We start from the raw sequence: 23,860 nt of genomic DNA on the forward strand, positions 1-23,860 counted from the left end.
ACCCCCCGCCCCTACTCTTGAAAGAAAATGGTAGAGAAAGACTTGGAGTGAAAAGAAAACCACGTCCTCTTGTGTGTGGACAAAGGTGACCTTCACCATTCAAGGCTGGCTGGCTTGACTTTAGGGTTAATTAATGCCTGTGGTAGTTGTGGCTAACTGGATAAAAATACATGATTTCCAACCCAATCCCAAGTGATATCTGGCCTAGGTCAAATTGCCTGGGTAGTGGAGTAGTGGTTCTTCAGGTGTTTCAAGATGGAGTGGGGTCAGGTGGGGAAACAACAGTAAGAATTTGAAAAAAATCCAGAATGGTCATGGAATTCAGGAAACATTTCTCTAAATTTTGTAGTCATCTTGCTTTTGAGAAATATTTCTTTCCACTAAAATTTAAGGAAACTAACACAGTCTTGTATGAGGACACCACATTGTGTACTTTTGTACAGATAGGAGTTTTGGAAATTCCTCAAGACTGCAGAGCCAGGAGGAAGTGTGGGAATAGAAAGAAGTCAGTGTTGAAGCTTTTGTCCCAAGAAAGACCCTCCTGGGCCTTTGTAAGTTTGAGAAAGCAGTTCTTGTTCTGGGCAATTTGTGGCCGTCCCCAAATAATACCTTATATGGGTTTAGCATTTAATATGTACAAAATGCTTCCACATGCAATATGCATCTCACAGTGACCCCGGAGGGGAAGGAGGATAGGGTGTTTTCCCCACTTTATAGACAAGGATGCTGAGACTCAATGTCAGGGGCTGCCCACAGCCTGCAGTGCACGGGGATCCACCCTTCCCAGTGGTTCAGCTGCTTTTCTGCAAATGTGAAGTGAGCAAGGTGTTCACAGTTCACAATGGATCTGAATTTCTGATCTTGTGTTTTTCATAAGGGAAACTGACAAATTCATCAGATTATTTTATTTTTAAACATATAGCTCATTTAAAAAGACTATTGAAGAACAAAATTGATAAATACACCCAAGTGGAGAAATTTTAGGAACACTATAATTCATGGATTTGCCATTTGTTTTTCCTTAATGAGGCCATCATATAGATGCTCAATGCATTTAGTGATGTGCAGATTCGGACCCTCTTAGACTGAGATACTTGGTTCTGTGAAGTAGTAGTGGGAACCCCAGGGCCAGGGATTTATATTGCCGGGTTGGGGTGGTAGGGAGAAAGGCATAGAACCACTGGAAGAGTAAGTACTTCCTAAGTTAAAGTTATTTAGGAGTAAACATTACTGGTTAAACCAGGGTCTTGTTTATAGCTTACCAAGTATTTTCATGAATTTACTGACTTTAATTTCTGATTTCATATATTTAGTGAATATTTACTATAAATCTAGTGAGTACTTAATGAATATTATATAATGACTAATAAATATTTTCTGATTTAAATGTAATGAAATATTATCAGCCTTTGAAGAAGGCCGTGGGGATAATTATCTTCATTTTACAGACAGGGATACCATGAGATACTCAGGTCACATAGAGTGAGGGGTGGAGGGTGACGATTCCATGTTCTTCAGAACCTAGAGAATTTTCCAAGAGTCACTGAATTCTAGGTATGTCTTTCTCTAATTCACTGACGTCAAAAGAAGTATAAGCCATATGTATAATCTAAAATATTCCCGTAATTACATAAAATGATAAAAAGGTGAAGTTAATTTTATTAATTGTTTTAGCCCAATATAGCCAACATATTATCATTTCAACATATCATCAATATGAAAGTTATGAGTGAGGTAGTTAATGGTTTTCTGTACTAGGCCTTTGAAATGTGGTGTGTATTTTACACTCACAGCACCTCTCAACTGAGACCAGCCACATTTCAAGGCCCCAGTAGCCTGCGTAGGGATTGGCTGCCACATGGGAGAGTGTGGCTTCCATTCTTACAAGATCATTTTGTAGCCCAGATGGTGGCCGTCAGAGGGCTCTCTGGCCTCCAGGCTGGGCCTCCATTCTTGTGAGCTCATTCCCAGGGACCTGTTGGGTGTGGGCTTCAGCAAGTTTCTGAACGCTGTAAACTTCTCATTTTCAGATGTCACTGTTGGAGCCTTCATGTCCGACAGCGTGGTTCTCCTCAGGTGAGAGGCCTCACTCTTGCTCCTTGAATTGTGCTGTTCAGGGTGAGGGATGGAGCCATTCACCATTCATGGGCTTTTTCCTCTGTCCTGTTCCTTGTAGGCTGGAGGTGCTTAGTAAGTTGAAATGCTACCTTATTTTCTCATTCTAATTATTCTCTATCCCAGAGTTTCTATCTATGGCCTTGAATGGCTTGCAGGTATGAGACGGATAGCATCCTGGGAGCTTCCAGGTAGGGGCTGGGGTAGCCTAACTCTCTGAAGCCCTAAAGCTATTTGCCTTTGGCCAAGAACCTTCCATAATATGCCATACAAATATTTTATTATTTCCTGCGGGTGCTGGGAAGCACTGTTCATTTTATCTCTTCATCTGTACACCCTGCATTCTTACCTCCAGTCAGTCCACAACACCCTGGGGACCGGGAGCCTCCTGCCCGTTAGACAGCACGTCATTCCCTGTTGGCAGCAGAGGTGAGGGACATGAGCTGAGGCCCAGAGCTTGCTGAGGCCCGTGCAGTCTGGATCTCTCCTACAAAGGCCAGGGGGCCGCCGCCACCACCCGTGAACCCTCTCCAAGTATTTCTAGCTGTATGAGTCAGAGGAGGCAGAATTACACTTTGGAGTGAGAGCCAATTCTTAGGTTTTGTTAATAACCTGATGGCAGAACTTTCTAAAATAGACTAGTAGGATCTCAGAGCTGGAAAGGATCCCAGAGGCCATGTAGTTCCATACCCCAGATCCTTCTTATTCAGCAGTACCTTCTGCTGGTCTCCACTGCGGGGCCACACAGCCTCCTGTTCTGAGTGAGATGCCCCACGAGTGGGAGCCCAGTTACTTCTAAGGGAACCCACTTGCCCCGGGTAACATTAAATCTTGAATTATTAAAGAGGCAGAAGAGCCTTGAGGTTGAATGTGAACTCAGGGGCCAGGTGGCCAGGTTCCAGCCCTGACTCTGCCCTTCCTGGGTAAGTTTCCTGGGCAAGTCCCCTGACCTTTCTGTTTCAGGATTCTCCTCTGTTGGCCAGGACAGCAATACAGATGCTCCTTGACTTAGGATGGGGTTATTTCCAGATAAACCCATTCAAAGTCAAAACACGGTATTTTCAACTTAGGACGGGTTTGTCCAGATGTAGCCTTATGGTCAGTCAAGGAGTGTGCTGCATTCCTATGGCTTTCGCACCATTGTGAAGTTGAAAAATCGTAAGTTGAACCATCATAGTCAGGGACCACCTGCAGTATGTGTAAAATGTTCAGAACAGTGCCTGGTTTAACTGCTTAATAAATCTTAGCAAGTTTGATGTAAATTGGGTTAAATTTGCCTCCCTAAAATTCTGCTTCTCAGTCTTGTGTCTTTTACATAGCAGCCCTTTAGTATCTGAAGGGGGCAATTGTGTCCCCCAAGTGGTGACTTCACTAAGATAAGGCCTCCTTGGTTCCTGTAATTATTTCCCATGTGACTGGATTTTCACTTTCTTTATCAGCCCTTCCTCTGGATAAAACAGCTTTTGTGGCTCCAAATGATTGAGGTTAGATTTGTGAAGCTGGTTGCTCTAGTTAGTGCTTTCATGATGTCATCTTTGCTCTCTTCATTATCCTGAGCGTCTTACTTTGGTTTGTCAGGATTCTTCTCAAATAAAACAAACACACTCCTCAACTTTTCACAGTTGAAAACAGGCTTTTCTTCTTCTTCTTCTTCTTTTCTTTTTTTGAGACGGAGTCTTGCTCTATCACCCAGGCTGGAGTGCAGTGGTGTGATCTCTGCTCACCACAACCTCCGCCTCCTGGGTTCAAGTGATTCTTCTGCCTCAGCCTCCTGAGGAGCTGGGATCACAGGTGCACACTACCATTCCTGGCTATTTTTAAAATATTTTTAGTAGAGATGGGGTTTCACCATGTTGATCAGGCTGGTCTCGAACTCCTAACCTCGTGATCCGCCTACCTCGGCCTCCCAAAGTGCTTGGATTACAGACGTGAGCCACCACACCTGGTCCAACAGGCCCTCTTAAAACCGGGGCCATCTGGCTGAAGGTCCATCATACAGACTCTGCTTTCTCATCATTCTTGTATTTTTAAATCTTCCTGCTGTGAGCTTCAATCCAAAGGGGATTTTCTTTTTCTCTTCTTCATGGTGAGGGACAGCCTTCTCCAGGAGTTTGCTCACATATGGAGGTAAAGCAAAGTAAGGCAGTTACACAATGGGTGGGAGACCCCAGACTCCAGCCTGGGATAGAGGGTTGAATCTGGTGAGTTGGAGCTCAACAGGGACAAATGTAAAGTTCTTCAAGAAGAACTCCAGGGAGAGCACATATCAAGAGAAGAGACCTAGGAGAGGAGCCTGGGGAGCCCTACCCTGAACAAGAGGCCAAGAGAAGGCCCAAGAAGAGTGGTTGGGCCATGACAGCTGTAGAGGAGCATGCAGGGATGTTGTGGTCACAATCATCCATTCTCTTATTCATTCAGCTAAGGTACATTGACCTGCTGAGATGCTGCCGTGCATCAGATCCTAGGGATTTGATGGGGAACCTGACCTAGGCTGTGACCTTAGATTATAGCCAGGGAGCCATAGGCAACTAATGTTTGGTAAGCTCCTACTGCCTGCCTGGCACGGTGTGAGCACTTCATGTGTGTTCATTCTTTGTTGTTGTTTTCTTTCTGTATTTAGGTAGAATTTGCATACAATAAAATGCACCAGTTTGAGTGTATGACTCCATGAGTTTTGACCACTGCATACATTGTGTGACTACCACCCCACCACAATAAAGAATACTTCTATCACCCCAGAGAGTTTCCTTGTGCCTCTGTCTAGTCAGACCCCTCTCCTGATAGACAACCACTGTTCTGACTTCTATCACCATAGATCCATCTTGCCCATTCTAGAATTTCACATTGGTGGGAATATACAGTATGGACTCTTTTGTTTCTGGCCTCTTTCAATCAGTGTGATGCATTTGAAATTTGTTCATGTTGGTGTGTTGCTTGTTTTTCCCCTTACTGAGTAGCATTCCATTGACTGAATATCTTTGAGTTTGTTCATCCATCTTCTTGTTGACGGAACACATGATAACTCTTAGTCTTCTTAACAATCCATGACATGAATGGGGCTGTTATCCCCATTTTATGGGTGAGGAGACCAAGGACATGCAGTTCTTATTAATATAAAAGGGAAGGTGATTCCACATGGTGGTAGGTGCTGTGAGGATTATAAGGCAGGGTTACTTGGTCGGGCAGTGGCGTCAAAGTGAGCAGGAAGGGCCAAGCAGAGTGAGGCCTGAGGCTTGTCGGAGGTGGCAGGGAGAGGTCAGGGGTGCCATTGGCCATGGTGGCTCTAGAGAAGTGATGGGACAAAAGCCAGATGGCAGTAGGTGGGTGAGAGAAGAAGCAAGAAAAGAGAGTGACTCCTGACTGCCTCTCCAGAAGCTTGGCTGCAAAGGAGCAAATGGGACCAGCAGGTAGTTCAGGGAGGTGTTTTAAGGATGGGAGGCTCTGGATCAGTGATTAGGCCAAGAACATCTTTGAGCCATTTTCTGGTCTCCCAAGTCCCTTGCCCTCTTGGAAGAGATCAGAGGGGCTTCACCCTCAGCTTCACCCTAATCTATGTGAACCCTGATGCCCTGACCCTATGCCTAACCCCAAGGGTCCTGGAGAGGTTGAAGAGACAAGAGGGAGGGTGGGAGGCTGCTCCAGGGATGAGGGATGGGGGGATGAGGTTGGTGAGAGTGATAGAATTCAGTACACAGGCTGAGGATGAGGGGCCCTCATCTTCTGAGGCAGGCCCCAAGATAGGAATAAGGTCAGGGCAAGGTTCACTTTGGGATGTGGATGAGGATGAAGCAGAGGGTGACCACCCTGGTCTATTCCAGGAGGACAAGGGAATCAGGGAGAGCAGGGAAGGCTTCAAAGAAAAGCTAGAGCCCCTCAGAGAGGAAGCAAGGTGGGGCAGGCAAAGGGGTTGCTGAGCGTGCTGCATGGGAGCATGGGAGACACCCAGCAGGTTGGGTGTCTGCAGGGGCAGCCATTGATAAAGTCCCAGGATTCAGCTGAGCAACAGTGAACTAGAAGGCCTGGAGGCATCAGCTGACTGTGTTAAGTAGGGGCTTGGCTCAGTCTGGCCTAACTGACAGATTTTGAGTTACTTTAGGTTTTGGGTGGGACTAGAAAAGCAGGGAGGGCTAGGAGACCATGCATGTCCATGGACACATAGATACGTACTGCCCATCGTTTCTAACCCTCCTAAGGGCAGGAGGCCAGAGGTGTGTGGGTTAGGAATGCTATGGGCTGCAGCTAAGAGAAAACCTGACTGAAGCTTTCAACTGTATGACCCCAAATTAGCTCCCTGGAGGTAGGTGGCCCCAGGGCTGGCTTAGTAGCCTAACAATGTCACCAGGGGTAAAGGCTCTTTATCTGTCCTTGCCTTGCAGAAGGCCAAGGCACCTTGAGCAACGTATCAAAGGGCATCCCAACTGGTTGTATTATTTACCTGGAAGTGAAGTGTCAGGATTTGAACTGTCAGCTATCAGGGAGAAGTGTTCCAGCCACCAGCTTCTTAAAAAAAATAAAAGCCCTGAAAGCACTTGTGGTGCTGTCCTTGGGTGCCCCTTTGCTTTTATCTCAGAGGCTGGCACATTTGTAGGCAGGACTGTGAGATGCAGTCTCTCCTGCCCCCAGGAGTGTGGCTGGCCCACTCTGCCCTCAGGAAGTTTGCTTCCCTCAGATTAGCTCCGGGGCAGGTCCTGTGTCAGGGTGATAGGCACACGGTGCTCTCCCATTGGAGGTCACAGGAAGTGATCAGAGAGGTCTCTGAAAGATTTCTGGGCTTTTATTCATCCAAAAACAATACTTGGAGTTGAAACAAAAAGGTTGAAGGGAACTGATCTGACAGCTGTGGGAAGGAGATGTACCAGTGAGGGTCCCTGTGGTCCATTTCAAAGGATACTGTTTTTCCGACTTCCACTGAGGTCACTGTGTCTGGGCTGCCCATGTCTGTTTCCTGCTTGCTGCACTGTCTTCTGCAGAGCTCTTCTGTGAGAGGAGGACTTGGCCTCCTCCCTGATGAGTGGCCCCTGGGGATGATGGGGTAGGCTAGGCTTTTCTTCTGTACCATGACCAGGCACGTGAGGGACCAAGCAGGGTGGAGACTGGCTCTCCACGGTACCTCTGTCCATCTGTGAGGCTTTGGACACTTGTGGTTTTCAGTCTCCTGGGCTGGAGTAAAATTTGTACTTATTTAACAAGGGTTTTTGCACATTTATTATGGGAACGAGAGGATGAATTCACTGGATCCCAGCCCTTGCGGGGTGCTGCAGCCTGGTGGGGCAGGTTTGGAAACAGACAATAACTCTTCACCTTAGTAAGCGGGGGCCAGGGGTGTGTGTATAGAGCTGGAAGCACAGAGAGGGAGGATGCCTAACTGTCAGGGGTACTAGGGAAGGCTTCCTCGGGGTGGGAACATTTGAGCTGGCTGTTGAAAGGTCGATGGGGTTTTATAGGGTGTCCATTGGCATCTGCACAATCACATTGGCCAGGGGTAAGATACCCACTTTCTGATTTATTTCTAGTATCCTATAAGGATGAACCCAGAAGCAAATGGAAAGACTAAGGTGTTGGCACTGCTATTGTCTGACTTCCATTTGTCCTGCGGCCAGATTTGCTCTGGGAGTCCTGCAGTTCCACTGCATCTGTCACCACTACTCTCTGTTGACCCGATCTCCCGGCATGGTGGCAGCAGTGGAGTCCCCTCACCCCATCTATGCCTTGTGTCTCTTCACTTCCTTTGTTCACCCAGATTTTCCTTAACGCTTTCTTCCCTTGGAGTTGGTGTGGGTCATCATTCCCATCCGCCCTGTCACCCTGGGCTCTCTTTGAGGGATCATTGTACACAGGGGGGTCATTGTTCTCAAGCCACGAATGCCCCTTAATCTTGTTATGTCACCCCAGTGGTGTGAAGGCTGGGGCTCCTTAGAGATAAAAGGGTTTCTCTGTGAGGCCTGGAGGGAAAAGGTTGAGTGGTAGCTTAGGTGAATGCTGCCTGAGCAGGTGTCTGCAGTGGGAGCAGAATGGTGTTATTTACTCTTAATTTTTGTGGGATGTCCCTGGGGAGCCCAGGGGTGCTGTCCATTCATCAAGCACTGAGGGATGGTCCATGGCAAGGAGGAGAGTGTAGCTATTTATTGAGTTTCATTTGGTTTTGAGACTGGGCAGGTTGATTTCTTCTGCTCTGAAGCACTTTGCTATTACCAGCTGCGACTCTACTAATGAAGTTCTTTTAGAAAAATACCCAATGAATTGGTGGAGGTAAATGAAGGAGGAGGTTTGACCAACTGGATGGGGCTAGAACATTGCAGTTCATGCTCATAATGGCAGCAAATGCTTGAGGGAATACTCGAGTATGCATCTCTTTCTCGAATCATGGCATCTGCTTTAGGAAATCCTCTTAAATGTATTCTTATCTCCCTAATAAAATGGAAATCAGAACTTAATTGGTAAAATTTTAAATAATTATCCAGCATCTGGTGGTTCATTTATGGCTTCAACCAGATGTGTTTTATTAACAATAAACTTGCTTTTATTATTGGGAAGCTAACTATTAATTTACTAGGCCATATGCCACTTCTAAAATCAGAAAAAAATGCTCACAGAACATACTAGCCCTTCTCTCTTGGGATATTTCATGCTTTAAGTAAATCCTGGGTTGAAGGCCTAGGATTTATCCTGTTGGTCTAGTTCTTGTTTGATTCTGAGAGCTGCTCCTTACCATGCCTAAGTCACCTTCCTCTCTTGCCCTGCAGAGCAAGGCCTGTCATTACGATGGATGTCGCCATCTTCCTCCCGGGCTCCATCAACATCACGGCGCCTCAGTGTCACGACGGACAGCAGCCTGTGAACTGCCTGAACGTCACCACCTGCTTCAGCTTCCGTGGCAAACACGTTCCAGGAGAGATTGGTAATGAGCCACCAAGTCAGGGCTCAGGATACCCGTTTAGCTGGAGTGGGCTCATGGGATATTTCCGATGTTTCCTGTCGCTGTTCCTCCCAGCTGGTTTTGCAGGCAGCAGGCACACAGGCTGGACATCCTTTCCCTCTGAGGTTCCTCCCCTTCTCTTTCCTGCTTATCAACGTGTTTCTTTTTTTTTTGAGACGGAGTCTCGCTCTGTCACCCAGGCTGGAGTGCAGTGGCCGGATCTCAGCTCACTGGAAGCTCCACCTCCCGGGTTTACGCCATTCTCCTGCCTCAGCCTCCCAAGTAGCTGGGACTACAGGCGCCCGCCACCTCGCCCGGCTAGTTTTTTGTATTTTAGTAGAGACGGGGTTTCACCGTGTTCGCCAGGATGGTCTCCATCTCCTGACCTCGTGATCCGCCCGTCTCGGCCTCCCAAAGTGCTGGGATTACAGGCTTGAGCCACCGCACCCGGCCTCAACGTTTCTAATAACACACAACCTCCAGCTCTAGGACAAATAATGTTGGACCCCATTCTTTCTCCAACTATGAGGGCCAGACTGAAGCCTCATTGGACCACAGGTCCTATGGGACTGGCGGAGCTATAGTGCCCGGAGCCTGGCCCTTATGGAATGTTCGAGCAGTCAGAAAGCAGAAGTGACAGGACTTTTGAGGCTCCTCATTGAGCTTGTAGCATCAGCCAGATGTCAGGGGGCTTATAACATTTACTATGGAATTAGAGACCAAAGACGGTCTCTAATGACGGATGGTGGGATTGGGATTCTGGTGTTACAGAGGCTTAGGTTTCTAAAAGAGGGGTGCTGCTTTGGCAGCTCAGAATTGAAAAGACGCCGGCATTGTCCTGACAGCTGGTAACTGTCCCTGCCATTTGTCTGGGGAAAACTGACTTGCTAGCCTAGCTCTAGAGGCTGGATTAAACCCCAGAACAAGATAGGGCCAGTGTTGATTAGAATTCAGAGCACGTGGTCACCTGAAGAAACTGAATCTGGAGCTTTATGCATATTACTAGGTGCTTCATTTTTATTTAAAAGGCTGATTTAATAATAGAAAGAAAAACTCCAGTCAAACAAAACATCAGCAGGGACCTGGACCTACTGATGTTCTTAGATATTTTTAATGTCGTGAGTGACTCCTTTTGCTACTCACAGTGTAGCCCCTGGCCTAGCAGTGTCAGCCTCACTGGGAATTTGTTAGAAATGCAGGACTTTGGGCCCTACTTTGGACTTCTGAATCAGAATCTGCATTTTTGCAAGAGCCCCACAAGATTCCTGTGAGAAGCACTGCTCTGGAGCACACGTGTGCACACACGCCCACTCATGCAAAAATGTTTACATGAGCTAGTTCATTCCTCAGCCACACCTCAAATGTTCTACCTTATTTAATATGTTCATCCTTCTTGGCTGTCTCATTGGCAATTTCTCTTGATCTTTAGGTGTATTGAATAAGCTCAACGATTAAACATATTTATTTATATCATTTTTTAAAAAGAGCTTAGAAATTTCGACATTGAATGAAACCATACAATAAAGCTTGGGAATTGGTTAGTGAGGGAGGATTAACAACATTTTCTTGTGTAGCTCAGTGAGAAAGAGCAGCTCACTCAAGATCACACAGCTGTTGTTGAAGCCAGGAGTTGAATTTGTATTTTGTGATACTTACTTTTGCTTTCTAACAACTGTTTCTCACCACCTCCCTAATTGTTTAAGATACTACAGTCTTAAGGAAAAAAGCTTTCTGATAGTTCTGGGACTCCTGTGTCCTCCACATAATTAGGCGGTCTGTCTTCTGTCCAATGCCAGCTCATGATATAGTTGGACTCTATTAAAAAACATTTTTAAAGAATGAAGGTGAATTTTGATACACATAAGAATGAGAACTATTCTAGAACTCTCAAAAAGGGCAAACGATTGATCGTTTCTGTGTGTGTTCATTTGACAAATGCTTATTATGTATCCACATGTGCTGGGCACTGGAGATGACAGTCCTGTCCTCATGGAGCTTCTAAAGGGAGTTAAAAAGAGTTTCTACTATTTTGGCCTTGAAGCAGTATTAGACAACTTTCACTTCTCGCTGCTGTGAAAGTGAAGGTAAATTGGTGTAACTGAAGCAAAGAAGAAACCAAGATGCAAGTTAGAGCATCAGAGCATGAGGCAAGTGGTGGAGCAAACTCTGATTTGAAGGTTCATGAGCTGAGTGCAGAGGAGGCGTGGGTGCCTCCTCATGCTGTTCCTGACCAATGGCTCTTTCTGGGGCCCCATCTAGTGTGAGCCTTTCACAGACTGCTAAGCACAATTAGAATGAAGGTCTAGGATTAGCCATAGCCTCAGAAATGTTGGGGCAAAGTGGCAGAGGCAGGCAGTTCGATGGCATCTTGTACTGTACCTTGTGGGCAATGCGGAGCAACCTGGCTGATATCCGACGTGAGGTGGGGCCCATTCGGCACCCGTGCACCCTCCCATTAATTTCCCTTCCCTATCCTCCATCTGCCACATGCGTTCATAGATAAAGTCAAACATTCCTTTACACTCTAAGGGTGTGTTTCCCCGACAATCAGACTTAAAGGGGATGGTAACTGGAGAATTTTGGTATCTCAGTACAACAAGGCAATGCAGAAAATTACTCATCACCAACATGTTTCTGTCACTTTCTCTGGCATTCATATCTCAATCTTTGCAGTAGAAAGAGAAATGCAGAAATCTGCCAAAAAATATGCTGGCAGTGAAATGGAGAGTTTGGGGAGGGAAAAGTGGGCAGGCCTTATGGAAATGTGATAGGAAATGAGGTGGAGGTGAAAGGTCAGGTAGCTGTGGGGGTCCAGCTGTGGGTGAGGTGTCCTAGAGTTCAGCAAGGAAGGCAGCCTCTTGGCTCTGCACAGTTGGGAAGGTCAGTCTTCAGATGGAGGAAGGATGGGCATTTCCAGGACACAGATACCCTCCACTCCCCTCCAGGCTCGGCAGAGGATGCTGGTCAACTCTGTGTCATCTCCAGGCCTCCGCATCAGGAACCCACAACTGGGACACCAGGTTACCAGCCTTCCTACTCTCTGTGCTGGCAGCTGCAGAGGAACCATGTGGATGATGACTTTGTCCATGGAATGCCTGGTGAATGAGTGCCAGCCCTGGGCAGGCCTTCCAGGCACCTCTCAATGGCTGCATATCCTGGGCCGAGTTTGTTAGCAGAATGGTTGCATTTGGGCAGAGCAATACACAGATACCTGTGGTGGGCTAGGTACCACTGTCAGAAGTGGTATCTTCTGTGGTATTTATCTGCTGCCATCTTCAGCCACATGACCTGCCCTCTGAGGATGGTTTTGAGAGCCATAAGCAGTTAATGTTAGTCTTGTGCCTTTAGTTTCTTCTTCTCTACCTGGCAGGGTTCAAGCCTATGTACAGAGAAGGGTCACCAACTGCCTCTTCATTTCCTGCTTTAGAAATGAGAGACCACAGTGCCTACTTGGTCATGGGAGTATTCAGGACCAGCTCATTCACGGGACACAAGCTGCTGTGGCCTCTGGAAATACTGTAGGAAATACAGACTTTCTCTGTAGGAGGTGAATCTGCCTTGGCCTCTGAAACAGGCAGAATCCAGTCAGGAAAACAGAAACCATACCAGTTATTTTAACAGAAGACATTTAGCACTGGGAATGGGTTAAACAGGTCATGGAGGACCTGGGAGTAACTGCAGGAAGCAGCTGCCGCCTCCAGGTCTGCACCAGTGGATCTCAAAGTGTGGTCCCAGACCAGCTGCATCAGTATCACCTGGGATCTCGTTAGATATGCAAATTCTGACCAGAAACTCTGAAGGTGGGACGCAGCATCTGTGTTTTTTACAAGCCTCCATTTGAGAACGCTGGTCAAGGTTACACGTGGGGTTAACCACTTCCTTGGGGTTATCAGAACCTGTGAGCTCAGAGAAGGGGCCCTGTGGAGCTAGGACCTGACCCTCTGAGGAGGGGGCTGGTGCTGCTGATCTCTCTGAGGGGGTGCAATGAGGCTGGCTCTGGGAGGATGGGGGAAGTCTGAAAACTAGAATTAACTGCTGTTGGGACCAGCTGCCATGAGAAACTGTTGCTGGGATAAACTGCTAGGAATAGGAAGCAGGAAGGAAGGAGCGAGTCCCTTTGCCCTCCTCCAGCCTTGCAGGCTCCCTCCGATGCTCCATATTAGCAGAGCCTCACAGGGAGCCTCTGGCAAAACAAATGAGGTTTGCAGGGTTCCAGTCCCAGTGTCACAGGGCAGAGTAGGGAAGGGTAGGTTGGAGCTGAGGACAACAGCTTCATAAACCAGCACAGCGAACATCCAGTTACATAGAGTTGCTGAATCCCTATTGGGTCATTCAATCAAATAATAATAATCAAGGTCTTACAGAGTGCCAGACACCCTACTTAGCTTGGGGCATGGAGCAGTGAACAGGACAGGCAAAGTCCTTGCCCTCATGGAGCTGGCATCCTAGTGGGAGGGGGGCAGGCAGACTGGACAAAAACAACCAGCTGCTCCCTTGCTCGCTCTTCTAGATGAGTTCCGGGCGCCTTGTGTGGCATGCACTGTGCTTAACACTGGGACACAGACACAGACTTCTCCCTCTGACTGTGGGCTCCTCCAGGAGTAGGTTTACAACATATTTCATAAAGCACTTTAAAATAGGAGTTCTGCCTCTCCCTAATAGTATTATTAATCTCTTCATTCTTGGCCTGGGAACAGCCTGTGGCCTCTTGGAGCCTCCTAGCTAGCACAGGTGAAGGTGGTGAATGCTTTGCCCAAGGGGACCCTGCCCCTCACCCATGGGCGGTGCTTGTACCTACTCACTAGCCAGGCTGAAGCCTAAACTTGCTTGTCAATCTCTGGAGGCTGGGAATCAAGCTGGCAGTTCTGGGCACTCACCAGAGTGTGAAACGAAAACCAGGAAGGGACGCTCTCTGAGTGATTGCATTTTGCACCCTGACCCAGTGCTCCTGTGTTTCCATGGTTCTCAGCCTGAAAAAGCTGTGAGCAAGTGGAATACCTGCCCTGCTTCCAGACACACAACTGAGCCCAGGTCCTGAGAGATGGCACCAAGGTCATCCGCACTAATAGAAATAGGGTTGAAACCAGGTGACTTGTTTCCAAAGCCTTCCTCTGTCTTTAGGGGTGCATTTTTGCTTGGGAGCATGTTTGCACACAGCATTCTGAGCTCCTTCTGGTCTCTTGAGTAGCATCGAAATGGGATAATGAGGTAAATCCATTTGAGGTGAGGAATGGGTAGCCTAGTCTAATAATTCCTACCTCATTCTTTTGCAGGACAGAATTTAGGAAAGCTAGTAAAGTTTCCCCCTCTCATGGGAAACTCTAAGGGAAGCTCAGAGTAACTCGGGAAGGAAAATTTGTTAGAATTTCACAGCTGAAATCTTGTTCTGATGGAGAGCGGGAATTAATCAAAACTTGCTGGGAGAGACCAGAGCCAGAGTTGATGAGAGACAGCTGGCTCCCTCCTGGCCCAGGCCCGTGCAGGGGGTCCCCTCGGGAAGCAGCTGGGGGCAGGGCAGGGAGGTGGCTGAAAGTATTACTCGGGGCTGATCAGCTTTTCCATCACCATGACATCATTCGACATGGCAGGGACACAAGCTGCCAGAAGGAAAAACCTAAAGATGTGAAATGTGCGGTTGGAGCAGGCCCTAATCAGAACCAGCACCCTCCCAGGGACAGACGGGGGCTGGCCAGGCTGGCTTGCATCAGGGCTGGCTGTGGGCAGCTCAGACAGCCTGATGCACCCACCTTCCCAGGGCCCTGACCGCGGAGCCCAGGCAGCTGATCAGCTGCTTCCCGAACATGTCCTCTGCTTCGCTTTCCACTAGACCCTTTACCAGTGGGTGCTGGTAAAACTACCTGTTGCCCTCAGGGCTTTGGAATGAGTGGTCAGCATTTCTTCTTGCCTCCTCAGGCAGGGTTTCTCATTGTGACTCTTGCCTTCTTCTAGAGGAGAGAGTCTGATATAGAACTAACTTCCTTTGGGGTAATTTAAAATGTCAAAATTTAAATCAAGGAAAAGTACTAAGTAGGCAGTTCTAGAGATGAAATGCTTCCAGAATGATTGCACTTGGTGAATTGGAGAATTCGTTATGTCTGTGACTGTATGTCTTAACATTGTAGAGAAATCTGAAAGGTTAATGTGCTGGCATGCACACACCCTGCTTGAGTGGAGCAGCAGTTGCCTGGTCCTCAGCTCGGTTTCTGTGAACTGTGGGTTGTTTCTCTCTCCCTTGAGTTGCAAGAGATCAGTACTTCCGGATCAGTACTTCTGCAGTGAGATGAAACTTTGGAGGAGTAAAGTTGGTGTTTGTAAATTGCCTAGCACAGTGCTTGGCACACATTGCAGGTTGAATTTATTCGCTTTTCCTGATTTACCCTGTGTTAATATGGGTTCTCCCCAAAACAGAGCCTGGGTCAAGGATCTGAGTGCATGTGGTTGATACACAAATGATCCCAAGAAGTACCAGTCAGGAAATGGGACAGTGAGACAGGAAAGGAAGGCAGCTACAGACCTCAGGCTTCTCCAGAGAAACAGAATGGAGAGAGAAAGAAATGGATTAGTTGGTTGATTTTCAGGAATTGGGTTAGGAGATTATGAGGTCTGGGAAGTCTGAATTTTTCAGGGCAGGCCAGTAGGCTGGAGACTCAGGGAAGAGCTGATGCTGCAGCTCAAGTCTGAAAGCAGTTTGTTTTTTTGGGAACCTTAGTCTTTTAAAGTCTTCACCTGATTGGATGAGGCTTGCCCACATTTTGGAGGGTAATCTACTTTATTCAAAGTCTACTGATTTAAATGTTAATCTAATCTAAAAACATACCTTCTCAGTAACATCTAGATTGCTGCTTGACCAAATTCTGGGTACTGTGGCCCAGCCAAGTTGACACATAAAATTAACCATTGAGCAGACAAATAGAGGGTGTATTATCGAGCAGGTTACCACTGTGGGCAGCTGGAGCTCAATCCTGCTGGAGAACCCTGGGAGTCAGTGTAGACCATGCCCCAGAGTTACCCCCCATCAAGGGGCAAGGGAGCTGGGGCCCTGCATTATGGAGGGCTGCTCTGGGGACTGGAGTACCCTGGCACTCCTGGCTTGCCATGCACATGGACAGAGCCACTAGAGAAAGGCCTCAGGAGAAGAGAGGCAGGCACTCGCTGTTGCAATTTGGGCCGGACAACAGAGAAATGATAAAAGCCAAGAGGATATGGGTGGGGGAACAATACCATCTGTTCCATCTTCCTGTGTTCCTTTCCACCCAGGTTTTCTCTGAGCTCAGCTAGTTCATCTCTGGCAAGATAGTCCAGTCTCGCTGTTCTCTCCATTGTCTCCCTTCCTGAGGGAAGGCAGCTGTGGTTCTTTCACCTGGAAAGGAGGCTGGTCAGGGGACCCCGAGGAGAGTCTGCTCAGCAGCTGCCTCCACCACGTTGCTTCACTCAACTGTGGCCTCTGGCTTGTCTTCCAGCAATGTGCATCTCTAGCCATGACCTTGCTTAAACAAACTTGGAAGTTCTCTTCGTTTAAATTTAACCTTTCTTACTTCTGGGCAGTTGTTCAGGGAAGTTGTGATCAGTAGAAAGTAAATTGGCCAGATCTCTGCACTTGTTTGGACCTGCTATCCATGCATTCAAAAAAATGGGAGGTTTTGGTCAAGTAATGTACGACATGCAGCAAGAACAAGTGTGGCAAGAATAGCCTGGCACCAGAGATTAAGGGAGTTCTGGATTCAGCTCTTTGGTGGGTGGTTCTCTGTCCTGGAGCAGGTCTTGTTCCCTTTTGGGGCCTCAGTTCCCTCATCTTAAAAAATGAAGGTTTTTGAGCTTAGTGGTCTCCAGGATTGCCTCAAAGCTTTGCCAGTCTGAATCTATCCCTTTTCTTGCTGTTGTCCCCATTGGAGTTGGTGTGTGACACTTGCACAGGCACCAGTGTTTTCTGTGTGGGAGCACTTTCCTATATGCATTATTTTCTTCTTAATAATGGCACCTCCTGAGAATATCCAGGTCTCAGGTCCCTTCTGGTGACACAGCCTTGCCTTGTAAGTCAACTGTTTGCTGGCGTTAAACAAGTTGGGGCAGACGGCTCTGCTGACTAGGAATTTGCCAGCTTGGCATGGCAAGATCCCTGAGATGGCAGAGGCCCAGGGAGGCCATTAGAAGCATCAAAAATATGCCCTGCGGCAGGTGCAGAATGCCATTCAGGTCACCTTCCTCTCTCCCTGTTCATACCTCCCCTGGTGGCTGATCCCTTTGATGTCACTAAAAGCCGGAGTCTTCCCTAATGCCTGACTTCGCTTACTTAAATGCCAGTGGGCTTGGGGCTGCTTGTTACTGATGCAAAGCCCCCAGCTTCTAAGAGAGAGGTGTGTGGAGACAGGGCGGGGCTGGGTCATCCGCCTTCTGTGGCACAGCCATCTCACCTGGTCATTCCGGGTACAGAGATTCCTGTTCTCTTACTTTAAAAATAACATATTTCCTTGAATCCCCAAAAGAGTTAAAAAATAAAAAGGGTTACGGAGGGGATGACGTCTGGCACAGAAAAGCAGTAAAATAGGTGTATTGACACTAAAGTCGTGTTTCTATAATGAAATACATACCTATCTATTTACTTATTGACTCTGAAATAACAGAGGTAGATCCTTCCAGGTTTATCTAGCGCTAGCATGCATTTGATACTGTGATCATCTTTTCTTTCTTTGTTTCTTTTTTTTTTTTTAATTCAAGACTGTGTTACAGAAGTTCTGCCATCTGGCATTACACATTCAGGTATAGTGAGTGAGTTATTCTTCGCAGGAGAGGACCTCAGTACAGGCCCTACCGTGGTCATAGTTTTGTTAAAAGGATAGGCGCTACAAAATGTTTGATCACCATACTCGGCTACCTGGGAATAAAGGCAACTCCAGCCTTCATCTGGGTTCCTGTGCATGTAAACTACCTGAAGCCAGGAGTTTATGCCTGCGTTGTTCATTGATGTATCCCCTCTACCTTCAGCGGTGCCTCGCCTAGAGTCAGTGCTCAGTAAATGATGGCGGACACGTGGTCCAGTCCATGTACTGGTTATAGAGCATGACTCAGCTTTGTTGAGATGAGTTAAAATTATCAGATGAGATGGTTCCCTTGTGTTGGGCATAAACCATGTGCTTTATAGAAGTCAGTATTACACAAAGCCTTGATAATTTCACAGCTTCTGGTAATGTTCTGTACGTTTGTCATGATGTTTTGCTTGTCAGGACACTAACCTGTGTTGGATACATCTCATTGTTGATGTGCATATTGCTGGCTCAGTTGATACCTCATGATGGCATGAGGTTTAAATCAGGGAGAGTCGTGAAGTATGACACACAGAGAGTCATTAGAAAGGCAGAGGACATCTTGCTTCTCTCTTGATTCTTTGAGCACTCTGGCTGTGTGCTGCTCTCTGAGCAAGTCTCGGCTTGGGGCTGCAGTCTCCTGCCATGGAAGGGTAGGTTTCGTATGAGATGTGCATGTGATCCCGTGACAAGGAAAAGAGGTGGCCTCATGACAGTGTGTCTGTCCTTGCTGACATTTTGACCTCTCATTTATTGGCAGGCCTGAATTATGTTCTGACGGCTGACGTGGCCAAAAAGGAGAAGGGCCAGCTGCCCAGGGTCTACTTTGTGCTTCTGGGAGAGACCGTGGGTCAGGTCACAGAGAAGCTGCAGCTGACTTACATGGAGGAGACGTGTCATCACTACGTGGCCCATGTGAAGGTCAGTCCTCTTCTCCTTTTTGTCCTCAAACTTTGATCTCTGCAGATGTTCATTTGGAGCTGGTAGAAACTACTTTTATTATGTATTATGTATGCTCTTCCAAAATTTTATTTCACAGGGAGGAGCGTATCCATTTCTTCTTTTCTTTTAAAGTTGGCCTCTGACAGCCCTTCTGTTTATCTTACTGTGTTGATTTCAGCCTTTAAGGGGGATTGTGGTAGTCTAGGAGACCAGTAATGGTCCCTGACTTTGACTTGTTCTTCTCAGAGGTTTCTCATCCTCTCCCCTCTATAAGGCTTAGTAGTCTTTTCAGAAGAGAGCCTTGGAAGCACATGCCTCTGGGTCTGCAGTGATGCTGGATCAACACTGCACCTGATGCCTTTCTCAGTGGTCTACTACAAATTAGCTCATGGTCACAGTTAAGACATTTAAAAACTGGTTGGACTAGATTTTTCCCCTTTGACTACTTTCTATTTATTTTAGGAATGCATTTTTTGGCAACCTTTCCCCTCGCACTCTAAATAAACTTGCAAATGTTTTTCTCCTCTTGAAATTGTTTGTTAAATACACTTTGCTGCTAATTCAGGAGGCCAGGCTTTGATTAGCTACATAGTGGCCCTTGCAGCAGACGCTGGCAGGGTGGAAGTCCTGGCAGTGCCTGATGCTGCAGGAATGGCCAGACACTGACCCAGGGGCAGGGTCAGAGAGTGGAGGAGGTGGAAGAATGCATTTAATCCAGGCCACATGGTGGGTGGAACAAACGTGGGTTTTTGAGACACATAGATCCAGTGTGTATCCAGCTGGACGCATATAGTGACCTTTCCCCCGTCTCAGTTTCTTTATCTCGGAAATGGACACAGTAATGCTTACCTTGAAAGGTGGTCATCAGGATTAAACATTACACAATGAATTTACTTAAAGGACCTTGAATGGTGTCTGATAAATAGAAAGCAACCCAATTATTATTATTTGGTTGGACTGTATATAATTGCTAATATTCTTTTGACTTACAAAATGGAAATTTCATGTAGTTCAACCTAATATTATTTATTAGCCACTGGATTTCTGACTGATAGTTTGAAAAGTCTGCAGATTAGAGATGAAGTGTCCTTCTGTTAGTACCAGAGCAGAAGAATAACAGCTGCTTCTAGATGCTTCAGGGCTGTATATAGAGAAATGCCCCCACACACCCATGGCACTTGGCCTGGCCTAGAGCCCATGAGTCCATGCCTCTCAGATGCTTTTCAGTGGGGCTGGGCTATGTCTTCTGCCAGGACTCCTGCAGGGGCCTGCCCAGACCAGCTGCTTGAGAGCTTGGGATGCTGGCCATTTATAAAGCTGCTCCTGAGCCTGTTAAGCCATACAGCCTCACCCCCTCAGTCTTAGATGACATTGGCTTGTTGGTGCCTTTGGTGGGGTGTGAGGCTGCGCAGTACAGGCTCATATGCAAACACTGTCAGGCCTTTGAATGCCTGTTCTTGGTGTTTTTATACCTGTTGGGGACAGGGCATCTTCTCTCGGGCTGCTTCTTGCTAGGTCTATTCACAAAAGCTTTCCTTCAGGTTTCTTTGCAACTTCTTGCTTTGGCTGAGAAGTCATCCTTTGTTCCTAGTTACCAAAGGTACTGGCTATGAGATGCCACATAGAGCCTGCAGGCCTTTGCAAAGTGCACTCAGGGAGTGGCAATAGTGAAGTGCAGGCCAGAGACAGGGCTCTTTCTATGGTGGCCCTGAGGGTTACTGGGGAGGATCAGGGCTGTGCAAGGGGTTGGTCCTGCTACATCCTGATATCTGGGGTTGCCAGACTTAGCAAATAAAACTATAGAACTCCTAATTAAATCTGAATTTCAAATCAACAATGAATAATTTTTTTAGTATGAGTGTGTCCCAAATATTGCATGGGATATACTTATACTAAAAACATTTTGTTGTTTATCTGACATTTAAATTTAACTTGGCATCCTGTTGGCAGATTCAACTCTGCTGATCTTGCTGTACCCAACCAGTGGCATTTCTTCACTCAAGCAAAACCTGGCTGCCAAGAGAGATTGAGATGATGGTTAGAAGAGTTTGGAGGCTGAGATCAGGGCTCTGGAGTGCAGATGCAGCACAGACCTTGATGTGATTATTTTGGTCATTCTAGGAGAGCAAAAGAGCAGGCCTGCTTTAGTGAATTGGGACCTAGAGTTATTTGGATATAGTGATTGCTCGGCCATTTTCTCATGCAAGGAGGTGGGAGCGGAGAAATACACCAGATAGACACATATCTCTGAGGCCTTTATGGTTCAAGAGGCAACATTGCTGCCAAGGAACACTCAAGGTGGCTGATACTTTATAGCCATACTCTATAGCCATGAGAATGTTTGTTTCTGCCAGTTGCTGTCTGGGCTGTAGCAGAGGACTGGGCAAATGGCAGAGTGCAACCGTAGGATGAGTGCTAATGGCCTGGCTAGCTGTCCACAGGGGAGGCAGCAGGCACCGCCCCTGGCTTACTGGCTGTGGGAACACAGCTATGGAAGCTGAGGCAGGAAGCAAGGATGGGGGGAACGGGAGCGGCAGCCAGGCCGCCTCCTGGAGCAGGAACTGGGGCCTAGGGGGTGTTGGTCAGGGGTTAAGAGCAGGATGCAGTCTCTACTGCAAGTGGAGCTTTCTCAGTGGAGCCAGCTCCCAGCTTTATGGACAAATCAAAGAAGATAAATAAAAGCATTCTGGCTTATCACACACCATATGGCTAGCAGACAGTGGGGCCGGCATGAGGGGCTGGGCCTGCTTTGTTTAGGCTATCTTTACGTATTTTTTTCTTTTTTTCTTTAAGCCTATTCCAATTTTTTTTTCTCCCTCTCCTTTTCCCTGGAAGTTTTCTTTCCATATAAGGTGATAAGTGACTTTATCACGGAATACCCTGTGGGCTAACACCTGTTTTCCAGGCTGTCTTGTACCAGGCTTTGTTCCATTCACCGTCTTGAGGGGCACCTCCGGAGGGTATAGGATTTTGTGATAAGGCAGCATATCCTCCTGGGGGGGCGGGCAGGTACGTTCTCAGGGCCTCACTGTGGCCAGCAGAGCTGAGGTAGCTCCAGCTGCTTCCTTGGCTTCTCTGCCTCAGAGTTCACACACCCCAGCTTATCTTCCCTCTTCCCCCAGACCAGCCCAGTTTTGGGGATGGGGCCCCTCCCACTAGACAGTTTTGGGGATGGGGCCCCTCCCACTAGACTGTGAGATCCACTGGAGGCCTCTAGTGGATCTCACAGTCACAGGTGAAAGCCCAGCACCTCCCCTCAGCATCAGGCTCCCCATGCCCTGCCTGTGCTTACCTTTCTAGACCCATCTTCTGCCACCACATCCCCTGGGCCCCAGCTCTTGTCATGACCTGCCCGTTTCCTCCTGGAACCTGCTGCTGACACTTCTTTGCCTTAGTTCTTATGCTCACGGAAGTCAGAGACCTGGTTTTTGTCGTATTCATGTAGAACCATGCACTACCTGAATGATTTTTACGTTTTTTTTGGTCTTAAACTCATACTTCCTGTAGTATTTTCTTTCATATTTTCTCTTTAAATCAGCCAACTTTTGGTCTCAAATAAAATAATTTAAAACAGAAACTTTCACCTTTCTATAAGCAGAAAACCATGCAACATGTCCCCAAAACAGAAAGTAACTGTAAAAACAGATACATTGAAGACATAACAGTGTCCTGGAAGTCTAGCTGGATTTCATTGTTTGTCAAAGTTGCTGATAAAGCGCCCACTCCATTCATGTGTTAGAATGGGAAATGATCAAGTTCTAGGGAAGGCTTAAAGACATATGGGCACCACACTGGAACTTCCTTCCCGATGCAACCAGGACTGCAGGGGAATTGACTGAGAACAACATTTCAAATACGAGAGTTATTTTGCGGAGTCATGCCTATGTGCCATGGAAATCCACCTTGTGGGCCCAGTCTGGGAAACCCTGGCTATGCTCCGCTTTGATCAGATGTACCTTGTCCCATCCTGCCTGCTGAAGGCTTGCTGTTGTTCAAAGCTCAGTCCACAGGTTTTGAACATCCTCAGCGGCAGCCACTGTCCTAGGCCCTGGGGTTGCCACTGTCATCTTCCTGACTTCTTGGAGCTTGTTCCATGCTGCCTGACTCCTACTTGTCAGGTGGAACCTTGTTGGAGTGACTAATTGGGTTAGCTGGAGTGTGGACTCCCAAAGGCTTCTGATATGGAGTGGGGCCTGCTCGCCTCTGTCTGGACCGACTGCTGGGAAGTGATGGCTTCAGATGATGGAGAAGAGAGTTTGGGATGCATGGCCTGTGCCAAAGAATAAATGTGGGTGTCCTGTTGTTACTCCATCGTTTTCTGGTTTATGTGTTCTTACCTGGATGACAGCTGTGCTACATCCTCTAATCCTGCACAATACCTTGAGAGCACAGGCCTTTTTTGAGATCAAATGCCTATGCATGACAGGCAAATAAGCAGGCTCTTCAGGACCAGGGAAACGATGGCAACAGTTCTGAGTCTGATGTGGGGATGGCAGAGAAGCCCAGGCAGAGTATGGGAGCAGTGGCGTCATTCCCTACTGTGAGGATCAGTGACACCCTCTAGAGGCATTCAGGGAACTGTTTTTGAACAGAACCATGTGTCAGACACTGTCAAGAAGGCCAATAACAGGATTGTTGTTAAAAACAAAACAGTCTACACGAGACAAGGGAATATGCACATTGGCTTTTCTGAGAAGCTGCAGATGTTCATGAGATTGTTCTTTTATGTTCCTGAAGGGTTTTTCAAGGAACTTTGAAACCTAAGTGACTGCAGCTCCTTCCTTGCTTTTGTGGGCAGATGCTCATCCTGGCCTGGTGAAGGGTGGGACATCACCCTGGCCACCAGGTCTCCTGAGAGATCACACCCTGTGATCTTCCCAGGTGTTTTGGCCTCTTTCCATTTTCATATCCAACAAAGTGCCTTGGGACCATGGCTTTAATCACATTACGTGCTGTGAGTTTATAGAGTGTTGGATGCTGGTTTTCAGAAATGATCAAGGCTTCTTTTTTTTCTTGTTTAAGAAACAGATAGTTAAGAAAGGGAGATTAAGTTGGAGTAATAAGAACTCTGAGAAAGAGGTGAAAG

The 23,860-nt window shown here is 47.2% G+C and overlaps 1 protein-coding gene across 1 annotated transcript in view; it reads left to right on the forward strand.

The window, feature by feature from the left end:
• Window positions 1–23,531, forward strand: part of ITGA9 (integrin subunit alpha 9) — a 121,620-nt gene extending 98,089 nt beyond the window's left edge. The window contains 4 exon segments of the mRNA XM_017865735.1: window positions 2,031–2,076; window positions 8,859–9,013; window positions 18,593–18,753; window positions 23,367–23,531. Coding sequence (XP_017721224.1) covers window positions 2,031–2,076; window positions 8,859–9,013; window positions 18,593–18,753; window positions 23,367–23,531 — 527 coding nt within the window.
• Window positions 23,532–23,860: the final 329 nt, after the last annotated feature.

The sequence above is a fragment of the Rhinopithecus bieti genome, unplaced genomic scaffold (genome assembly GCF_001698545.2).
Source record: "Rhinopithecus bieti isolate Rb0 unplaced genomic scaffold, ASM169854v2 scaffold_2432, whole genome shotgun sequence".
In the NCBI taxonomy this organism is placed as follows: domain Eukaryota; kingdom Metazoa; phylum Chordata; class Mammalia; order Primates; family Cercopithecidae; genus Rhinopithecus; species Rhinopithecus bieti.